Consider the following 21,724-nt stretch of genomic DNA (forward strand, 5'->3'; position numbering starts at 1 on the left):
GTGTATTTTGACATATAATATATACATGGAATGTGCATACAGCAATCATGTTGTCTATTCTATTCTGCTGCCCTTCCTATCCCCCCTACTCCTCCCCTCCCCTCCCATCCTTTCTCTCTATCCAATCTCATGTGACACACTTTTTTTTCTTTTTCTCATCACAACATCAAACATGTATTCTGTATAACAACGAGGTTCTCCTTCCATCTTCCGTGAACTCCCCTTCTCCCTCCTTTTCCCTCCCACCTCTCTTCCCTATTTAGTGGTAGTCTTCTTCTCATGCTCTTCCTCCCTATCCCATTTTGAGTCACCCCCCTTATATCAGAGAAGACATTCGGCATTTGTTTTTTAGGGATCGGCTAACTTCACTTAGCATAGTCTGCTCTAATGCCATCCATTTCCCTGCAAATGCCATGATCTTGTTATTTTTTAGTGCTGAGTAATATCCCATTGTGTATAAGCTACATTTTTTAAATCCATTCATCTATTGAAGGGCATATAGGTTGGCTCAACAGTCTAGCTATTGTGAATTGTGCTGCTATAAACGTTGATGTGGCTGTGTCCCTGTAGTATGCTCTTTTTAGATCTTTTGGGTATAGTCCGAGAAGGGGAATAGCTGGGTCAAATGGTGGTTCCATTCCCAGCTTTCCAAGGAATCTCCATACTGCTTTCCAAATTGGCTGCACCAATTTGCAGTCCCACCAGCAATGTACAAGTGTACCCTTTACCCCACATCCTCGCCAGCACTTATTGTTGTTTGACTTCATAATGGCTGCCAATCTTATTGGAGTGAGATGGTATCTTAGGGTAGTTTTAATTTGCATTTCTCTGATTGCTAGAGATGGTGAGCATTTTTTCATGTATTTGTTGATTGATGGTATATCCTCCTCTGAGAAGTTTCTGTTCAGGTCCTTGGCCCATTTGTTGATTGGGTTATTTGCTTTTTTGTTGTTTAACTTCTTGAGTTCTTTGTATACCCTAGAGATTAGAGCTCTATCTGATGTTTGAGGGTCCTGGTTCAGTTCTGATGGAGCAGCATTCTGGGCAGGTGACCTTCTCTCGAGTGGTGGTGCAGCCCCGTGGCTGTGCCCGGGGGCCTGGGGTTCGGTGCTCAGCAGGTGCCCGTTGGCTTCTGAACCTTGCTCTTTGTGCCTGTGGTTAGAGGACGGTCCAGGCTGGTGGCACTGTCGCTGGGGCCTGGGACCTGGGCTCCTGCATTGCGTGTGCCACTGCCTCCTCTGGAGGGGACTGCTGCCCTCCTGACCCTTGGCCCCCCAGGGAGGAAACAGGTTGGCCTTATCGGCAGAGGTCCGTGTTCCATGGTCACCCTCTGGCCTGAGTGAGGGCAGGGAGAGGTCAGGGCTCAGCGCACTAAGCTTGGTGTCCCTGTGGGGCCTGGTGGTGCTGACCCAGCCTGGGCTGCTGTGCCAGCCCCACCAGGTGCCCAGGGCACCCTGAGCAGCAGCTGCAGGAAGGGAGGTGGCCTGGGGGTGGGGTCCGCCCAGTTGCACAGGACCTCTGTCTTGGGACAGAGCTGGGCACCTGATATGATGGCTATGTTTTAGAGTTCCGAGGCCCCAGGGATGGAGAGATTGACTGGCAAATAAAACACAAGAGTGGGGGAAAGACAAGAGTGGACGGACGGGCAGTTGTGTATTTCAGTGTCTTGGCAGCACTTTTCCTTTCTTTTTGAGCAAGGGTCCCCACAACCCTGGCCACAGGCACACAGCTCCTCCTGCCCCCACACCGGCTCCTGCTCCCCTCCTCCCATCTGAGTCTGTGGCACCGGCTGCAGGGCACCCCCCTGAGGTCGCATACAGCTGGTGCTCTGTCTGTGAATCCAACAAGAAGCAATTAGGGCTTGAGTTGTCCAGTTCATTTTTCGAAGCTACTTATTTAGATTGGATTTACAAGCTGCTGGCTGGGGGGCTGGCCTCCCCTGACATCCTGGGGACAAGCCAGGACAAAAGCCCACAGGTGCCTTGGCACCCGGGAGCCTTCAGGCCTCCTCTTAAGGAGCTTCCCAATGGTTTCCCCTGGGGCTGGAGGGTCCCCCGCTGTCCCAGTGCGGGCAGGGCATTGTGTGCTAGCTTGACTGGAGTCCTAGGGACGCCGCGCATGTCCACGTGGCGGTGGCCGAGCAGGGCCACGTGAGGTGGGATGAGCTCCCCGGCCCAGCCCAGGACAGGAAGGCAGGCAGGTTTTACATGACATCACTGTCCACTTCAATGGCCTCCCCTCAGGGCTCAGCCAGGAAGCTCCAGGAGTGGGGAGCTGCTGAGGGGCTGCGTGAGGTTTTCACCCAACGCTCTGGTCACAGAGCTGGGGGACACACCACTGCCCCTCAAGTCTTCCTGCGGCTGAGCAGACAGAGGGCCTCAGCTGGGGAGGGTCTGCTGGGGACCCCCCCTCGCCTGACTGGGGAGGGCTCAGGCCATTCTGTAGAGTGGTGCTGCGAGACAGCTTGGGTGTGACTCGGCTTTCTGTCACTGTGACCGAAATGCCCGACTGGAAGGACGTAGGGGAGGAAAAGCCCCTCTGGACTCAGGGTTTGCAAGGTCTCAGGCCACGGTGGGGACGTCAGTGCTCGGGCCGAGGTGAACACTCTCGTGGGGTAAGGCGGGTCCCGGGCTTCACACCAGGCCAGGTTCCTTCAACCTGGCAGGGTCCAGCTCTCGCGGGACAGCCTGTCCACCGGCAAACATTAGCACCGGAGCTCGGAGGGGCACCTCACAGCCGAACCTTACCAGTTTGGAAGACTTTCTCTGTGCTACCTATCGACACATTTCGACGGCTAGTCGCTCTTTTCTTTATCCAGATTAATACCCACACTGGACGCCTGGAAGGACGGAGGTGTGGCGTCTTGCAGGGGCAGAGGGCAGGCCGCTATTGGGGTGGGCAGTGAGGGTGGGAAGGACAAGCAGTGCCTTCAGCACGTGGGAGGCTGAGGAGAGAGAGCCAGAGGCTGGGGACCTGAGCAGGGGACTTGTGACCTAGCCAGTCTGCGGAGATCTTGCTTTCAGTAGAAGATCACAAATGTGTTAATAACTTATTGAAAAGCACAGCCAGCCAGGGAGGGCCGCGGGCCGGCAGGACAGGCCTGTGTCCCCTGCTAGGCCCACAGAGCTCAGGGTAGGGGCTCTTGAGTCCTTGGCCTGCTGCCACGGAGGGGGCCCAAGAACTGACCTTGAAAACACAGCACACCCTCAGAGAGCAGCACGCACCACAGGAGCATAGACGGCCCAGCTCCTGAGGTCTGAAAGCCTGAATCCACTCCACCCAGAACCCAGCGCATCACCCACCCAGCCCTACGCCTTGGCACAGTCGGGGGGAACGCCAGGCTCACAGAGCACCCAGAGGCCCAGGTCTGCTGGCCCTGGCAGCAAGAGGGCCCTCTCCTGGAGGGGACAGCCCCAGCTTCCTGCCGACCAGCACAACCATGGGACGTGTCTGACCCCCGAGAAAATGCAAGCCACACAGGCTATTTGGAAGTTTTCTTTTAGTGTGATGGAAACACGGGCAGAAATAATCAATATTCCCTGAGTATTCTGCTTGGATTTTTTTTAAAAACCCATTTTATTTCAAAAGGCAGCTAAGAACGTTGCTATAGCCAACCCAGAAAACAGATGTCCAGAGAGCCACTAGTTTGTCTTAATAAATAACAAAATGCCATTTGTATTCCTTTAGCCTCAGATAAGACATCATACATTTTAAATAAATATCCCCTCTGTTGCTATGGATCTAGAAACTGCTCCCGTGTTTGTGCATGTGACCGAGTCAAGTGGCTCAGAGACGCCCGTGGCTCTTGGTGCCCACAGCCAGGCCCCTTCCCAGGCCTCTGCCACGGCCCTGGACATCACAGGGGACCAGCAGTGCGTGGCCGCAGACACCAGCAGGACGCCTGGAGCTGGGCAGGGGTCACAGTGCCCTGGGGCTGGTTCCTTAGGCAGCGTATTGCCATCTCTGTCCACTTCCTGACCATCAGTGTCCAGGTGGGGACCGAGTCTGGGAAGGGATGGAGAAACCTGTTGGGTAGTAGGGGTCTTGGTTCTGCCTTGGTTCTGATGCCAGGCAGAGGCGGGCTCCGGGCTGGCTGACGTGTCCTTGAGGTCCCAGGCCCGGCCTTTCCCTGCCCGTTCAAGTCCTCCGGGACCCGCGGCACGTGGTGGCCGGATCTCCTGCAGCATGGGGCTCGTGCACTTTAACACTGCTGCTGGGTACCCGAGACGGACGGGGCTGCCAGGTGCTGTGGGTCAGTGCCACGGGGCTGTCACATACTGTATTCAAGGGACTAGATGGACGCGCATCTGTGGGGCTGGGGCGGCCAGAGCTGTCCATCCATGGGCTCAGCTAAGGCAGTCGGACAGCGTCCTGGACCTGCGCTGCTGTCCTGAGCGCCCGTCTGTGTGACTAGTACCAGGAATTCTCAAGTCGGCCCTTGGGCCTTTTCCAGGAGCATGTGCAAAAGGCAAGGGCGAGCCACTCGGGGCAGGGTCCTCCTTCAGCTGTCTCTCCAAACAGTTTGTGAGGGACGGGCTCAGCCCTTCCTCCACGGGACTCCGGGGTCAGTGTTCCTTCAGCCTGAAAGAGAAGGTAGACCAACGGGGTCCCTGCACAGGGAGTCCCACAGAGCACACCAACCCTCGCAGGAGCCCCTCTGCCCCCAGGGGCAGGTGGCTGCAGGGAGCCAGCTGGAGGGGGCCTGAGGAACTCACTCAGGGGCAGGGGCAGGGGTGGGGCGAGGGCGAGGCCAGCCTGAGGCTGGGGACTGCAGCTAGAAAACACCGGGGTGACTAAGGAGGAAGCTCCCCACCGTCTCCTTGACGCGCAGGAGAGGCCACTGTCACATGGCACGGCCACACTCGTCACAGAAGAGAACGTGAGCAAAGCCATGTGCCTCGCAGGGACAGTGGCAAGCCCTTCCCTGTCTGGTCAGGGGGCAGACGGACAGGACACCGGCTACCTTCATGGGGGGGTGACGGACTTACGGAGCTTGGCCCCCTGCTGTGAGCCCCGGGCAGCTCAGCTCCTTGTGTATGAGGCGGATCAGGAACTGCACCCAAAACAAAGACAAGGCCACCTGTCACTGCCTGGGGACACGAGCGGCCAGTGGGCATGACCTGGGGCCTCCCAGGCCCTCGCTCACTGAGGCCCCCGGGCTTGGGCTCTTCCTGCACAGCACCCACCAGCACCTGCCCAGGACACACTTCTCTTCAGGGTGGTGGCCAGGCCGGCCAACACACCTGGCCCAGGCTTGTCCTGTGTGTCCTACGTCCTCTGGGAAACTGGGACGCACTCCTGTTCACGTCAGGTTTAAAACAACCAGCCAATCATTGATGCCCAAATTGGGAACCCACAGTGGAGACCAGGACCTGCAGCCGTGGGCACTGGGGTGACTCGAGCTGTTGAGGTGACCGGGCTGGTGACTCTCAGGGGACGCCAGCACCAGGAGCTTGTCTTGGAGCCCACAGTGGCCCCAGCCTGGTGGCCCCAGCAGCCCTCCACCAAGGGCAGCTGCCTCCTCGGCCCTTCAGCTCAGCCTCCCGTCCTCCGTGAGCTCCCAGGGCTTAAGTCACTTTACGGACCCAGACGAAGGGTGCCCAGGTGTCCAAGCGTCCTTCATGTTTGAGTGTGATTTAGTCCCCTTCCCTGACTGACGCAATCCAGGGTGGCCCCACAAAACTGGAGTGTCCTGGACACAGAAGCGGGTTCCTGAGAGGAGTCCTGCTTCTGGTGGCCCCTGTTCTCAGAGAGCAGAGGTGCCCTCAGACCAGAGAAGAGGGGAGTCCTGGGTGGTGGGGACGTGGGAGGGGAGTCCTGGGTGGCCAGGGTGGTGGGGACGTGGGAAGAGAGTTCTGAGGGCTCGTAAGCCCCACCACCTTGGGCCAGCACCCTGAAGGCAGACACCCGGTTTTCTTCGATGTCTGGGGTTCAGGTTGGAGTCTCAGGGGTTAAAGCTGGGTGAACGGGAGTGTCCCCACAGGCCCACGTGTCGAGGGCTTTGTCCCAACTTGGTGGTGCTGGGAAGTGGGGCCTTGTTAGTCCTTAGGTCCTTGGGTATGTGCCCTTGAAGGGGACAGAGGACCTCGGGGCCCTCCTCCTTCTCTGTTTTGATCCTGGCCATGCGGTGAGCAGTCTGCTCTACCCAGGGCTCCCCGCATGATGTGCTGCCTGGACCCAGGCCCAAAGCAACAGGCCAGCCAGTCACAGACTGACACTTCCAACGCCGTGAGTCAGAGAGACCTTTTCTCTAAGTTGATAATTGGCGTATTGATAGTGACAGACAGCTGGCTAGCATAGCACTACATGGTCCTAGGGCACAGTCCACTTTAGTTCCAACAGGCCTTATCATGCCCATTTTAATATGTGGAAGCTGTAGCCCAGAGAGGTTCAGTAACCTGCACCATCACACACAGGCTGGGGCAGAATCCAAAGCCACAGGGCACCATGCTCTGGCACTTCACACTGTCCTGCCTGGAACTACAGAGCAGAAGACTCACCTATTTCCGATTCTGATAGTTCTTTACCCAGATAAGGAACTTGGACCACGTGTATTTAGTGATGACAGGATAACCCCTATGCCCCCAGGACTGCAGGGATCCACAGAAAGTTCCACCAGTGTCTGGCCAACAAGCACAGAGAGCTCACTGAAGCCGCCTGGGTCACAGAGAGGATGACTCACCAGTAAGGCACAGGCGTCTGCAAACATCAGCATGTAGAACACGTTGCTCCATCCCGAGGGGGAGATGAGCCCCGCCAGCAGGGGGCCCAGGGCTGCTCCTGGAAGAGGCAGACATGAACATGGAGGAAGACTGTGCATGGGGCCACCTGGTACCCTGTGCCCTGGGGACACGAGGACGATGCCCGGCAGCCACTCACCGGCCACAGTGAGGAGGAGCATGGTCTCAGCATGGGGGGAGCTGGCCTGCCTTCCTCGGGAACCATTATAAGGACAGATGTTGATATTTTAAATGTCCATTCTTTTTTTGGGGGGTACCGGGACTAAACTCGGGGGCACTCGACCACTGAGCCCCATCCCAGCCCTATTTTGTATTTTATTTAGAGACAGGGTCTCACTGAGTTGCTTAGTGCCTCACTTTTGCTGAGGCTGGCTTTGAACTCAAGATCCTCCTGCCTCTGCCTCCCGAGGTGCTGGGATCATTTTAGGCCACTGTGTCCAGCCTCAAATTTCCGTTCTTTTGACCCAACCTTTCCATTATTATTATTTATATAAAGAAATCTGAATCCAACACGCAGTGTTAGATATTCTTATGCTATAAAAATATTACTGGTAAATTTGAATAAGATTTGTAGGAACCAACAATCGGTCAACGTTGACTTCCTGGTTCTGATCACCGCACTGAGGTGGCATCGGGAACTGTCTGCGCTTCACCCTTAGAAAGCCACGTGCCTGTGTGCGTGAGAGTGTGTGTCCTGCACGTGGGTGCGTGGACACAAGAGAAGCTCGGGGCAAAGCTAACACACTGCAATTCTGTGAACTCCTATTTTTATAAGTTTCCTCCAAGTACAAAATTATGCCAAATAACATTTTAAAACCGCGAAAGAAAAGGGCATCCTCCAAAGTGCCCGGGGTTTCTATGCGCGATGGTCAAGCAGCGCTTGGTGTGTCCCTCGCGGCTGGAGTTGGGGCACTCAGGGTGGGAAGAAGAAGAAGGGTTTTCTCCAGCTGTCAACTGAGACTGGGCCCCGGACAGGTGGCCCTCGTCTCAGGCCTCGGGACACTGGTTCAGTTTCCGGTGTTCACAAAGCACACGCTGCTTTATGACCTGAGAGGCAACTGTGTGCTCTGTGGCCAAGTCTCAGAAGATCCACCAGGTAAACACGCACTGCTCGTGCCAGTGGGTCTTCTCACCTCCCAGGCAACAGGAAACTTATCAGAGAACCACAAGCTCAGTGCCCCTAAATGAAGGGCCGGCGTCCCCAGCACGAGGGGCCCCGGGCGCCCCAGCGTGGGGGGCAGGGCTGCAGGGAGGGGGAGGGGAGCGCCCCGAGGATCCAGGAGAAGGCCCGGCGTGGGGACTGGGCGAGGAGTGACAGCAGACTTCCCAACCACCGTGGAGCTGGGAGACACGGAGCTGCACCCGGTGAGAGCCGAGTCCTGACCCCAGGGACTTGTCACTTTTCAGCATTTGCCTCCTGAGAACTCAGGAAGCTACCAGGAGACATTCCCACCACGGCGGAGTAAACGGGATCTAGGGCCGAGGAGAAAGGGGCTCGTGGACCACGGAGGCCATGTGGTGCGGCAGGCGGCCCTGGGGCCTCGCGTGGCTACGTGGAAGGACAGTACCAGGGGACTGAAGGCCGTGGCGTGGAGGAGGGGACACCTGGGAAGGAACCTGTGGGGGAGCAATGCAGGTGTGGCCAGGGAGGGACACAGCCTGCGAGCTGAGGGTGGTGATCTGCTCCTGGCTGGAGGAGGGGAGAGCACCGAGCTGCCTGGGGACAGGCGGCAGGCTCAGGATGAAGTCCACCTTCCTCTGCAGGAGGACAGAGGCTGGGGCAGGAGGGTGGGGCTGCGGGTCCCCTTATGCTTTGCTTTGATAAGAATCAAGTGGAAAACGCAAGGCAAACTCAGTTGCTCTGTGTGAAAGGTGTGGACATGACACCCTATGCCCACTGGGCATGAAGCACGGAGACTTGGGCCACTAGAGTCCTGGCCTTGGACTGTGAGAAGGTGCCCACTGCAACCAGCGAGCTTGGCCATGACCTCAACCCCGCGCGCTCCTGGACGCCCACGCCTAATGGACACGCCGGGTGCCTGCCGAGGCTCCGTGTCTCCCTTGGTCTTTCTTTGCCTTTGTCTCTCGGGTGGCGCACGTGGGCAGAGACAATGACTGAGACGCAGTGGAGGACTGGCGCGTGCTGTCTCCATGGTGACCGTTTCCCAGGCCCCGTGTGCTCCAGCAGGCAGCGTGGCCCAAGGGGCTGGCAAGGCTGCAGTCAGACCCCGTCAGACCTCCGACTAAGGGCAACCAAGCTAAGGTGGGCGTGGCGGCTCCGAGCAGGTGACTGCAGAGGAGCCAGGCCAGGGAGTAGCCCGGCGGACCTCACCTTCCTCCCTTGTGGCAAAAGGGGATCAGAACAAGACTTATTCTCCTACCCAGCCCAGAGGGTGTTGGAGGGGACAGGGCATCTCCGCTCACAGAGGAGGCGTCACCTCCCTTCACTAGCCACTCCTGGTGTCCCTCATTTGAAGAGAATCAAGAAAGAAGTGTTTTACTGCATGATTTGTATCTCCCCTCTTTACACCCTGGGCTGCTCAGATTTTAGGAGCCAGTCAGTCCTGACATTGGCCCTTGGAACCCTGAACACCTGTCAGGTAAGACGGGCTCTGGGTGGCCTTGCTGCGTACCTACAGACCCGGTGCCGTCGATGATGGCTGTCACGGTGGACAGGGCGTGAGCGTTCCCTTTCAGACTCTTGTGAGTGCCCTAGAAGAGGGGAAAAGGAACGTGAGGCTCCGGTTGCCTTGGCCCAGTCACATGCAGAATGCACTCCAGGGCCTGCCAACCACACACACACACACACACATACACGCCCCCATGCTCCCGGCTGCGCCAACCCTGGGAAGCCAACCAGGTCAGGATCTCCAGGACACAGGAGTCCTGGAAATACCGGCCACGGCATCCGACTCCCAGAACTCCCAGGGCGCTCTTCTAATCAGCTATCATGGTGTCCTCTTCACGAGGCCCCACATGGCTACGTGGGACACCTCCACCTCGTGCCACTCTAGCATGAGCATCACTGTGACACCCAGACTCTCCACAGCCAGGGCTGTTCTGTGACACATGCCAGATGTCACCGCAGTGCCTAAAGTCAACGTGACGATGCAGAGGGCCAGGAAGAGGGGACCAGGACAGTCAGGAGACCCAAGCTGGGACCCAGCGAGGCCCATGGGGCGGCAGGCAGGAGATCTGGCTTTTGACAGCTCCACATGTGGCACACACTGGGGACAGTAAGGAAGAGCAGGGCTCAGGAGCCCCGTGCCACGGACATGAACAGCACCTAAGAAAGCACAAGGGAGCTGAGGGATGTGCACCCAGTGGAGGATGGAAGGCACCCGCGGCCAGGCACCCGCTGTTTTGGTCTAAGAGAAGCAGTCCAGGTCCCTCCTCGGCCACTGTCCTGCGTGGGTGACCAGTGCTGGAGATCTGGTGTGGATCCTTCCAGAATCTTCCACACCCACAGATGTGAGCCTGCCGGCTATGCACATCCAAGAACAGGCTTCACACGGGCAGCTTCGGCAACACACTCAACACGAGGTGGCCAGGGCAGGCTGGCCCTGGGGGGACACTGACAGGGTGAAGAGGACCAAGCCCAGGCCTCCCCATCCGCTGCGCTGCTCTCTCTGCTGACTCATCGGGACAGGCCCTTCCACTTCTCTGGGGAGCAAAAAGCTCATGGGGCTTTTCATGGCTCCAAAGGGGGGATCTCTTGGGCCAACCTGCCCAGGACCCAGGGAGAGGGTGGCAGAGGGCCAGCAGCAGGGACTCTCTAGTGCACAGGCAGCACACTCACACACAGGTGGCAATCGACCCCTGCTCTGCTGCACGGCGTTTTCCTCTGTGGAGGGGGTGCAGGGTCACTCACCAGGTCAGCAGAGACAGCGGTGGTGATGAGCGCGTAGGGTCCGCTGACCAGGGCCCCGCTGAGGAGCAGCATGGCTGTGGGAAGCAGAGGGAGATTCAGAGGAGAAAGGAGTCCCTGGGGAGAGCCAGCCCAGCCCAGTGACCTGCGGGACGCATTCCTCGAGTGTCAGAGGGTGCAGGGAGGGGCTGTTTGGTCCGGGGTGCCTCCAGGCCGGCAGCTGAATGGCCCCCTCTGCCCTTGCCCAGAGGTACATCTGCTAAGTCCCTAAAGATCTGGGCTCCTCTTCAGGGGACCTGGGGCTTGGGGTCCCACTCTCCATGGGCAGCAGCTGCTGGCAGTGTGAGGAGTGAGGCCCTGGAGGCTGAGCCCAGGCCACGCGGGGTCTGTGCCAGGCGAGGCTGCACCCAGGACAGCTTTGTCTTAGGGGTGTCCTCTCACCACAAGGCTGTGCACTCGCGAGACATATGTGCCACTCCACGAGCCACAAGGTCTGTCCTGAACTGCCACAGGCCCACGTTCCCAAGCCGGGCTCTGGCGCACAGGAGAGCGGGCATTCTGGGTGACTGCTTTCTGGGTGACTCTGAAGGGGGTTGCACATACCCCACGTCCCCCCAGCACCACTTGCAGACTTGTCAGCATGTCTCCCAAGGGCCAGGGAGTAACTTGCAGGTGCTGCTGGCAGGAAGTCCAACGGTCCTCTGACTTCATGCTGCTGCTCTGGGTGAGGGCCGAGAGGCCAGCTAGAAGGCTAGTGGAAGGGCCTGCCCTGTCCCCAGGCTGAGCACACAAGCTGCTTGGCCTCTTGCCACAGCCCAAGAGCGCGCCGGGCTGACTCTCACAGGCTGGCTGGGGTCCCACTGCTGCCCCGAGCTCTCCCCACCACTCACACCTGCCGACACCAGGCCTACCACCCTGGGGGCAGGAGTCCCGGGTCTCACCCCACGGGACGCAGGCCTATTAGCCACACCATGTGCTCCAGTTACACCAGCCCAAAGCTCCTGGGTTTCTGTCCCCCAAGTTGTGGGGTCAAAGATGCGTGTGGAGGAGAGAAGAGCAGCAAAGGCTCACTCACCTATGGTGGCCTCCAGGCCCATCTTGCTGACGGAGGAGAAGACGTAGAGCTGGACGGGGAGGGGACGGGAAATGGGGCTTACTGGGAGCGCCGCAGGGCACGCAGGTCCCTGTGTCCTAAAGCCAGCACCCCAAGAGTGGGGTCCCCGAAATCACGGCCACGCCCCCGCCTGAAGACAGTGCCGGTGGGGCACCAGCCCACCCCAGGTGTGTGGGCTCTGGACCAAGCTCTGGGGTCCCGGGGTCACCCGCAGGGTGGGCTCAGAGCTGGTGCTGATGGCCACACTGGGCAGCTTCCTCTGAGCTCCCGGATGGAAGGTCTTAACTGCCGACTTGGGTTGCCCACCTGAGCAGCTGCACCCAGGGATGGCAGGGGGCACCTGAATATTCCTTGAATGTCCATGGCCCCAGGTTGACTGAGAACTAGGCCTTATTTTGGGGACAGTGGAAAGGCAGGTGGACAAATGGCTAGACTGCAAGGTGGTGACAGAGTGGCCTCTAAGACATCAGAACACAGCAATGACCGGCCAGCACTTCACTGGATCTTTAGTCAGAGAGGCAGTGCCACCGTCACCCCTGGTTTTCAGATGAGGAAACTGAGGCACAGAGAGAGGTCACTTGCTCAAGGTCATGAGCAACTGAGGACGTAAGGAGCAGAATGAGACCGGTGTGATGGGGCCAGCAAGCCTGGGGTTTGGGAAGGCCCTGGGTCCTCAGGGCTGGAGGAAGCTTGTCTTGGGAGAGGGACAGCAAGGGCAGGAGGGGGGGGACCCCAAGACAGCAGTCAGTACGAGACCTCGGCCAGAGGGGAGCGCTGTGCTGCCACGGGGAGGCTCGCGGGAGGGAAGCGGAGCCTTACCGTGGGGGCCGCGAGCAGCAGCATCAGGCCACAGGTGGAGGCCCGCTTCTCCAGCCGGTCGGAGATGACACCCGCCAGAATCCCACCTGCCACAGACAGGGACGGGCTGAGGGGCCAACGCCCAGGCCTGGGCTGCTCCGGAGGGAAGGGAACGGCGGGAGCCAGAACGGTCTCCTCCTGGCTCTGTGCTCCTTGGCCACAGGTGGCCTTCAGGGGTCTGTGCCCCTACAGGCCTCGCCCGGTAGGGTTCCATGTGAGCACTGGAGGAACCCTAGGGTCCGGGTTGAGGTTTTTAGGCCAACCAGGAAGCCCCTTCACTTGCTAGGGTACAAATACTGCCTCTCCTCACGTGCCTGGGGCTGCCATTTCTGAGGGCAGCTTGTTGAAGGACAGAGGCAGGGCCTGGAAGATGGAGGTCCCCCCAGAGTGATGGCTGAGCTCACTCGGGTCCATAGATCCCTCCCAGCAGCAAACTGACTCATGGGTGTGAACAGCAAGGTTAGATACTCCCAAAGAGAACAGCTGGCGACGAACTCACCGAAGATCCCGCCCACGTCGAACAAGGTGGAGAGCTCGCCGGCTTTCTTGGCATCGAGGTGGTCTGTCAAAACGAGCGGACTGTGAGCTCCGGAGGAGCCCCAGGGGAATCTGCCCCCAAGTGCCACTTACGTCAAGGAGCAATTTACCTCCACTTAAAAAAGAACAAAAAAGCCATACAGCGGCTGACGATACTCCTAGCCCAAGCTCAGAGTGGCCAGCCCAAGCCCAGAGTGGCCGGTCCAGCCTTGTGACCACCTGCCTCCAGTTGGCAGTGCAGGACGGCACAAAGGGCCATCGGCTCAGGACAGGAGAGCCTGGGAAGCTGGCCTGTGCCTCGGGCCAAACAGGAGTGTTGCCACGCACGCCCGGTACACGGCAGGGACCAGGCCTTCCGGGCCCCAGAGCAAGACAGAGGCCTCAGGGTCTCCTCTAGACCCCACAGCTCTGTGCTTCAAGGAGGCTGGGCAGCATGGGCAAGTCCTGCTGTCACATGCAGGGAACTCAGCTTTTTTCAGTCACTCAAACTGGCCAGGCCAGCAGTGTGAGATCTGAGTCTGAGAAGTGTCACCCTGTGCTGTCACATGGGAATAAGGAGAAAGAAAGTGCATGGCCTCCCGTCAAGGGCCTGCCCTTTGGCCTGTGCTGTGCTCCTGTTGGAACGAGGGGGGTCATCGGGGAGGGAGCCTCAGGGAGCTCCTTGCAGCCTGCACCCACCCTCTGTCCGCCACCCTGCAGGCTGGTCCTTCTAGGAGTGTGATGGACAGATCCTCCCTGACCCTGAGCTCCCCTCACATCTACTGGCTCCAGAACCTCAGGCTCTCCAACCTCTACCCTCAGAGACCACCTGCACCTGCTCTGCTCCCTCCAACCCTCCCACATCCTCAAGCTCCCCACCCCGGCTCCTCCAAGACTGCCTCTCCCCTAGTGGCTTCTCCTTCTTGCTTCCCCAGGCCCTCTGGGACGGGGGCGTGGGGTGCTGCAGAGACACCCCACCCTGTCCACAGGGCTCCACCTCCTCCACAGGCCCCTCTCCCGGGCTGCTGAGGCCCCCCTTGTCATCCTGCGTGTCTACATGGGGTGCGAGTTGTACTCCGGGGAGGTTCTGTCATAACCCACAGCTTCAGCCACTGCTGGACTCCAGAGACACAACACGGTCAGTCTGCCCTCGAATCAGAATGCACCTCCCAGAGGCAATTTCCAGGCCAGACTATTAAGGGCTTATTATCTGGATCCCTCATGGCCCACTGGTTCCAAAGTCCAACGTGGCCCAGATTTAAATGCAGGCTGCCCAGAATAGGAAGCACCCCATGGAATTAGGGGCCAGAGCTGGGACAGAACACTCAACCCTTTAAACCCCAGGAAGGTTATTAGTAGGACAACAGAACTTGATCTCCAAACTCCCTCCGGCTGGGCTGCCTGTCGCCACGTTGGCCCTGGGGTCATGGTGCACGGCCATCTCCAGGCACCAGTTCGCGGGGTTCAAAGCTGTCAGTGCCTGGAATGGACTGCATACTCACCCACGCTGGTGATGTACAGCGGGAGCCAAAAGAGGAAAGTGTAGCTGACCAGCTTGGCAAAGAGCAAGCAGAGAGAGAACTCAATCACACCCTGCAAGAGAGCAAGCTGGTGAGACCACAGGCAGACTCAGAGCAGGACTGCCGCAGGCAACCGAGGAAGAGCCACTCCACGCCTGGGAAACCCGGGGCCTCCTGGAAGAGGGCCACCCACCCCACAGGACCACAAGTGCCGAGGGAGCCCAGCTGCCTGTCAAGGGGAGGGCCGTCTTCACGGCAGAGTGGGGTCGATGGACTGCACCCTGCTGTACGCATCCCATACTGCCTGGTGCACTCAGGAGTACAGGAGTCTCACGGGGCACGGCCTGGGCCATCCACCTGCTTTTGAGCATTTAATGTCTGCGTCTTCCCTGAAGTCACTGTGAATTACAACAGCCAGGACACCCTGGACAGCCCCCCTGTCTCCAGGCTACGGCATCTGCTGGTCACAGCACAAACCATGGATGCTGTGGAAGACGCAGGGCAGTGGCGAGTGCACCGAGGCTTGGAGTTGGGTGGGTTCTGGGAGCCCATGACACAGTGGTGGCACCTGTGACACAGTGACTCCAGATCCCACTTGGAACACGTGAGAATCCCAAAGATGCTTTGGTGCTGACTGCCATGATGTCTGCGCATGCCATCATCCATCACCACTCCACCCCTCCACCCCTCCACCCCTCTAGCCAGCGGGGTGGCTCCTTGGGCACGCTGTGTGAGGGCATGTCCCCTGTGAGGACACAGTGTCCCCTGCGTCCTGACCCGGTGCCTGGCGCGCTGCTCAGTGTTGTAACTGAACCATCTCCCTTGGTCCTCAGATCGCTGCAGGTGGGAAGCCAGGTTACGATGGGGAAGAGGAGGCTCAAAGGGCAGGGCCACAGAGCCGGGCAGTAGTGGCCGAGGGCTGGGCCGGCTCCCGGACCCCGTGTAGGGCATCAGGGTTAGGGGTGGCACACAGTCAGGCACCGAGAACCCTCGGCTGTTACTAACACAATCTTAAAACTGATTTCACGTAACGTCCCATCTCCACGGGCTGCCGGCAGAGGCCTTCCCATGATCAGGTGGCCAGGCCTGAGCCCCGGTGTTTCCCACTGGCTAGAGGCCGCCCCAGGTTCACTGCTGTGGACCCGGTTTCCTGGGGGCCCTGGTGGCACCCTCTGTCCTGAAGCAGCAGTTCTTGTCCTTTAATTCTCTTGACTTTTCAGTTCTGGGTCACACCGTTCCCATCCCTGGCTCCTCCCTGTCCCTCTGAGTGGGGCCACTCATTCCCCACATGCTCTGGCTGCGTTGAAAGCGGCCCTGGGGCGGGTGCTGCTGTGTCCCCTGCTTCTGCTCTTGGCCTTGGCCTGCGTGGCCTCCAGCCCTGGGAGGGACGCTGCCTTCCCTGTCCTCACGGCTGAGCGAGCCCGTGAACTGAACAGGAGAAATGAGAAGACACCAAGAGCTCTCACCACCGCGCCCCTGCCTCCCCCTGCGTACACAGCCTTGTCCTGGAGTCTCCCCATGCAGGCAGACTGCCAGCACAGGACACTGCCACCACGGACAGCGGCCCCAGGGCCAACCCAAGGAAATCTGTAGACCAGGACCATGTCCAGACACTGAGGCCCGACGGCTCCTCTCTCAGGCACTCCCCTCGGTCTCCACACCCCGACTCCGCATCCTCCTGCTGGCACCCAGGGCCGGCATGGCTTGTGCTGCTGAGGCACTTCAGAGGGGGAGAAGACGGAGCTGGACCCGCCTGGTGCCATGGACCAGGCACAGGTGAGGTCCCTCCCCAGGTCACACTGAGGCCGTCGGGAGGAAGGTCAGAGCCCCAGGGCTGGCTGGGGCCAGGGAGAGAGAGGGGGCCTCAGGGGCAGCCAGAATCTGTTCTCCAAGTGAAGACCCGGAGTCTCACTTGTCTAGGAAATCCCTGACTCTCCGAATGGAATAGCTAATTTCAACCAATGGAAATAGTAGCATGCAACTAAGCACTCCTGCAGCCACACCTGGCCCTGAAGCTCCGGTGCCACCCCCACTTGCCACCCGCCTTCTTAGTTAGCATCCCGGCAGGTACTTACCGGGATTCTCAAGGCCCCCGTGAAGCTGATGGCGGTCATGCTGTTCCCGCTGTCCCCTGGCAGGACGACGACGTGGCTCGGGCAGATGGAACTCTTCCCGTCAGCCATCAGTAAGCACTGCATCTCTGGGTCCTGGGTGAGGGTCCGTTAGAGAAAAAACACAGGTGTCATCAGCTGGCAGGTCTGGCTGCAGAGAGACAGCGCCCTAAGCACTCGGTGACGCCGTCCGGCACCACTCGGGGACATGATGACCGTCCCACCACGGCCACTGCTTTATGATCGTGTTTTATGAAACACTGTGAAACACAAAATCCTTTGATCTAGACATTCTAGCAGTCTGAGAAAAACGTGAAAAGTGAAGAAATGTTTACAGGATAAAATAAATGTTGCGCAACTGCGGAGAAATGTTGGTCAATACAGTTTGTCCTCATAAACGGCACACCTTGAAGTTCTTAAAGAAGGTTAGAAGATGTTTAACAACATAGGAAAATACTTCAGCACATGAAATAATAACACTCTCATTATGATCTCAAAGAATGCTTGTATCCTGCTGGGTAGGTACTTAACTACAGGATCTTTGTCTAGACAGAAAAAAGTTAAAATCTAAACAAGGGTTGTCCCTGAAGGAAATGTAGGTAAGAAATTCTTTATATAATCCTGAATTTTTTAAGGAGTTCACAATGGACATATATTATCAGAAGCAGTATTATTTTAAAATTCATAAACCAATTCTGATTTTTGTGTTTTATCATATTCTGAGCATTCCTAAGGGACAAAGTATGCACTTGTTAAAGTGTAGAAGAGGACCCCCACGTCAGGGAGGAGTCTGAAGTCAGAACGAGGCTGATCTGGAGAGTCTCTTCATGGCTGCACTGGAAGGTAAAGCACTGAACAAGAGATACTTCTCTGTGTTTTAGACTTTTTGCAACATCAAAGAGGTTTTATTGTATTTATCTCCCTGTGACCTATGGGAGCCGGATTCTAAATACAATAAAAATCCTCAAAAAGAACAAGAAATGAAAATGGTGACGCACTTCACACCTACCCCTGGTACTTAGAGTTCCCTCAGGGAGACACAGAAATTAGGGAAAAGGTGGTGGTGGTGGGGCAGCTGCAGCAGCTGCATTCCCACGTGGTGGCCTCAGGTGCCCGGGACCTGTGTGGTCCCAGAGGCTAGGAGCCCTGACCAGGACTCGGATCCAGAGCTGGGCTGACTGACATCTTCACACTGACCCGGACAGTCTGATGCTTCCGTGTGGCGGTGAAGCCCAGGGGTGAAACCCTGCAGCTTCCCAACACCGACTCCCTAAGGTGGAGGAAATCAAGGAGCCGCGTTTTGAGTTTGGGAGTTGACTCCCTCTCAGGAGCGATGCTAGGAGACGCCATCACCCGCCGTGCTGCACCCAGGACTTTCCTGGGCACCCAAGAGCCCCGGGGCCAGGCTGGCACTGCCCTACTGCAGCAGTCTTGGGGGCAGCCCAGGCTGGTTGGTCCCCGGGTCTAGACTGAGAACCGCAGGACACCCCTGGCCTTTCTAAACAGGGCGTTGGTGAGCCGGTAGATGAAGTGCAGCCACACAGAAAATGAAAAAAGGGGCGCTCTGGACTGTAGCCACACACCAGCCCCGGGGCCACAGAGCAGCCCCAGATGCCGGGCCACCCCATGGCCCTTCCAGGACTCCTAGGGTGCTCCAGGGCGCCACCTGCTGGGCGGGCTTAAAGCCACAGACCAGGCCCTGAACTCCTGCAGCAGAGAGGAGCCCAGCTCTGTGCCGGTGGGGAACAGGCCCTGCGCCCACATCCCCGCCACCCTTTTTGGGTTTCCCTGTCACCAAGACCCAGTCCCTTGGAGTGTGGAGGAGATGGAAAAGAAGACACAGGGCCAAAGAGACCCTACTCTTGACCCCTACTCAAGCAGGTTTCAATCATGCAGGGCCTTGGAGCCTGCTGGGTGCAGGGGCTGCTCGGACCACGGCACTCCCCTCTCGGGATTTACCCTTTCGAGGAGCAAAGGGCCCTCTACTGTGAAAACCCAGTGGGTCCAATCTCCAGCAGGGCGGGTGCAGGAGGGGAGGGGACAGGAAAACAGACACACTATCAGATCAACGCTTAGGCACACATGAGGGGCATGCGCAAGAGGGCCCCAAGCTGTCTGCACCATGCTGCAGGAAGGCCACCAGGGGAGAGCTTGGGACACATCTGTCCCAAAGGTGCAGATGGAATGACACAGTGTGAACACGCCCACCCTGTGTCTTTTATTCTGAGCCACAGCCAATCAGAGAGGCTAGGGAGGACAGTGGCCTCAGGGATGGCACGTGAGGACCATCCCAAGCAATTGACCACCAACCCCAGGAGGACCAGAGGAGGCTTGCTGCTTGCCCACGCGACACCAGAGCTCTGGCTCCTTCTCGGGTTCACTTCCCTGGCCTGATGCTTCATTCAGCCACTAAGGATGCGCCCGGCACCGACAGAGGCCACAGCACTGTGTGGGAAGTGGGAGGTCGGTGCCCGCGCATCACTCTGGGCAAGAGAACAGCCAGGGTGTCCCGCCATGCTGATGGGACACTGCCTGCTGACCCTAACCAAGGGCAAGGGCCAGGGGCAGAGGCAGGGGCCTGCTGAGAGTGGATGCCCAGCGAGCTGCCAGCAACCGTCTGGCCCTGTTCCTATCTCCTTTGGCCTGAAATGACCTGCTGGGCTTCTAAATATGTAACTGGCACTTTGGTGGCATGTTAGCGAATAGGCTTTTATAGAAGGGACAGAAAAGGAAAGAGGGAAGCTATACTCAGAGCAAGGCTAGTTTCAGATGAGGACATCAGAACAAGGGCCTGTGGTCCAGATCAGAGGAGAAGGTCAATCAATCTGTAGGAACATCAGGAGCTGCATCCAGGTGGACATTAAGATGTGATTTTTAAACCTATAAACTCAGCAGTGAATACAGACTAAAGCATTTTTCATTGCATTAGCCAGTGCCCACACTCCCTAAGATCCAAGGAAGACGAAGCACTAGATATTAGCTTCCCTTTATTAATGTTTCAACCACCACAAATAAATTTCCCCAGAAAATAAAGAAAAAAGTATGTTGATATATTTAGCCTTTAAGCAATTTGATTTAAAAAGAAAATAGCTTGTTTCTAGGATTAAAACCAGGTCTGAACTGGCCCTGGATGCTCAGTACAGTCAGTTAAGTCACAGGGATGAGGGGCTTCTGGAAGAATCCTGAAGGAGAAGGGAGGGTAAAGGCCCCAGGTGTCGGCAGGAGCCTCCCAGTGCCACAGAAGAGCAGCAGCTCAGCAGCTCTGTGCCTCACCTGCAAGGCGGGAGGGCGGGGCGCCTGCGCACGCTCTTCCTCTCTCCCCCACCTGCTCTTGGGTCTGGGGTGCAGCTCACATCCACCCCTGCGTGCTCCCTGCCGACCCCTCGAGGCGCAGGACCTGTGGGCTCCTCCTGCTCTGCACCCTGCCACCCGTTGAGGGCAGCCCCCGGGAACAGAGAGCTCCTGCTCGGGGCCCTCCGGCACACAGCCTCACCTCTGCTCACTTCCCATCTGTCCCCACCTCCCCTCCCCCCAGCAGGGAACAGTGCTGGGACACCGAATGCTGGAAACAGCTGTTGAACGAGTGAATCACTTTCACGTTTGATTTAAAACATAAAATAGGTTTGGCTTAGTAGCCAAAGAAGGCCAAGCTTTACTGGTGAAACTCCGAGGTCCAAGTTGTAAAGACCCTGGAAGCTGGTGGCACACCCAGGGGAATGGGCGGCCCTGTGGCTCGAAGGACCTTAGGGCCTGCAGCCCGCGCTGCGCGACTCACCAGAGGCCTGCTCTTCTCGCCGTGCAGGACTGGCTTGTGGAGTCTGAATCTGTCCACTGTGTTCTCGTAGCCTTTGGAGTGCTGGGAGGAAAAACGTAGTTAGAGCAGTTATTCAATCAACAGCCAGAAATTCAGCTACCTTTACCGTGGCAAGGATACCTCCTGTCCCCACAAACACGACAAAGAAAATACGAGAAATAGTTCAAATAAAACAATGGGCTGGAGAGTAGTTCAATTTCACCTCCAGAGTCTCGGACCACAGAAGGTGAAAATAAACTCCTTTCTTAAAGAACAGACGGAGACGCAGGGGTGAGGGAGGGACACCCGATGAGGGCCACCTGCTATGGGGGCCAGGCAGCGTCCCAGGGGTCCAGAGACAAGCTGGCTGGAGCTGCTGTCACTGTCAGGTGGACCACCAGACCCACGTTGCATGCAGGGCTCTGCGGACCCCCATCTGAAACGGGGCGACAGCCCTTCTGAGGAAGCCTGGGCTTAGTGCCTGCAAGGGAAATGCCCAGGTCAGGCAAGGACCCGGTGTGTCCCCTCGCCAGGCCAGTCAGAGGCAGGGGCTGGCCTGCTCTCAAAGCCAGCATGCATGTACGTCCTCTTCCCTGTGGACAAAGCCCAGGCCTTTCAGTCAGGGACATGGGCTCAAGGCAAAGCCCATCCCACAGCCCCTCTGCAGCTCCGGGGGACAGCTAGGCACAGCAGTGAGGAGCCCTGAGGAAGTGTCCGGGAAGGGAAGGGGCCTGCGCTCCTTCCCACTGGCCAGGACACAGATGACACAGCTGGAGTCCAGCCCCCATCTGGACTGACCACCCGCTCATTCACTCACAGTTATTAAGCCTCCACTTTGTGCCAGGCACTGTTAGGACGGCTCGGGGTGGACCATCTTGGCCTGAAACCCATGCCCAGGGGTACAGCAGTGGCAGGAGCCTGGGTCCCTCAACCCTGGGACGTGGCTCACCCTGGGCGGCTGGCTACCTCTCGACTTGGTGAGGCAAGACAGAAGTACCTCTCCACCTGGTTTCGGTAGAAGGCTGTGCGTTTCCCTTCTGCTTGGAGATAACAGCATTAAATCTGTCAAAGCCCTAACACGGGCCCTAGATTGGGGTCCCTCACAGATGCCATAAACCTAAATAACACAGAGAGCAGGATGAACCGGAAGGACCAATCCCAACAGCTCCTCAGCAGCAGGAGGCCGATGCAGAGACACATTGCT

The 21,724-nt window shown here is 58.0% G+C and overlaps 1 protein-coding gene across 7 annotated transcripts in view; it reads right to left on the reverse strand.

Moving 5' to 3' along the window:
* Positions 1–3,482: 3,482 nt before the first annotated feature.
* Slc37a1 (solute carrier family 37 member 1) overlaps positions 3,483–21,724 on the reverse strand; it is a 55,533-nt gene continuing 37,291 nt past the window's right edge. For 5 of the 7 annotated variants that reach the window (XM_071615008.1, XM_071615009.1, XM_071615007.1 and 2 more), the window contains 7 exons: positions 20,503–20,583; positions 16,692–16,823; positions 14,599–14,689; positions 13,080–13,142; positions 12,542–12,627; positions 11,684–11,732; positions 10,689–11,328 (listed from right to left, as the gene is read on the reverse strand). In XM_071615008.1, coding sequence (XP_071471109.1) covers positions 10,868–11,328; positions 11,684–11,732; positions 12,542–12,627; positions 13,080–13,142; positions 14,599–14,689; positions 16,692–16,823; positions 20,503–20,583 — 963 coding nt within the window. In that variant the 3' untranslated portion in view covers positions 10,689–10,867. The other 2 variants (XM_027929196.3, XM_027929194.2) reach the window with 2 other exon arrangements.

Source organism: Marmota flaviventris, chromosome 8, assembly GCF_047511675.1.
Source record: "Marmota flaviventris isolate mMarFla1 chromosome 8, mMarFla1.hap1, whole genome shotgun sequence".
Lineage (NCBI taxonomy): Eukaryota > Metazoa > Chordata > Mammalia > Rodentia > Sciuridae > Marmota > Marmota flaviventris.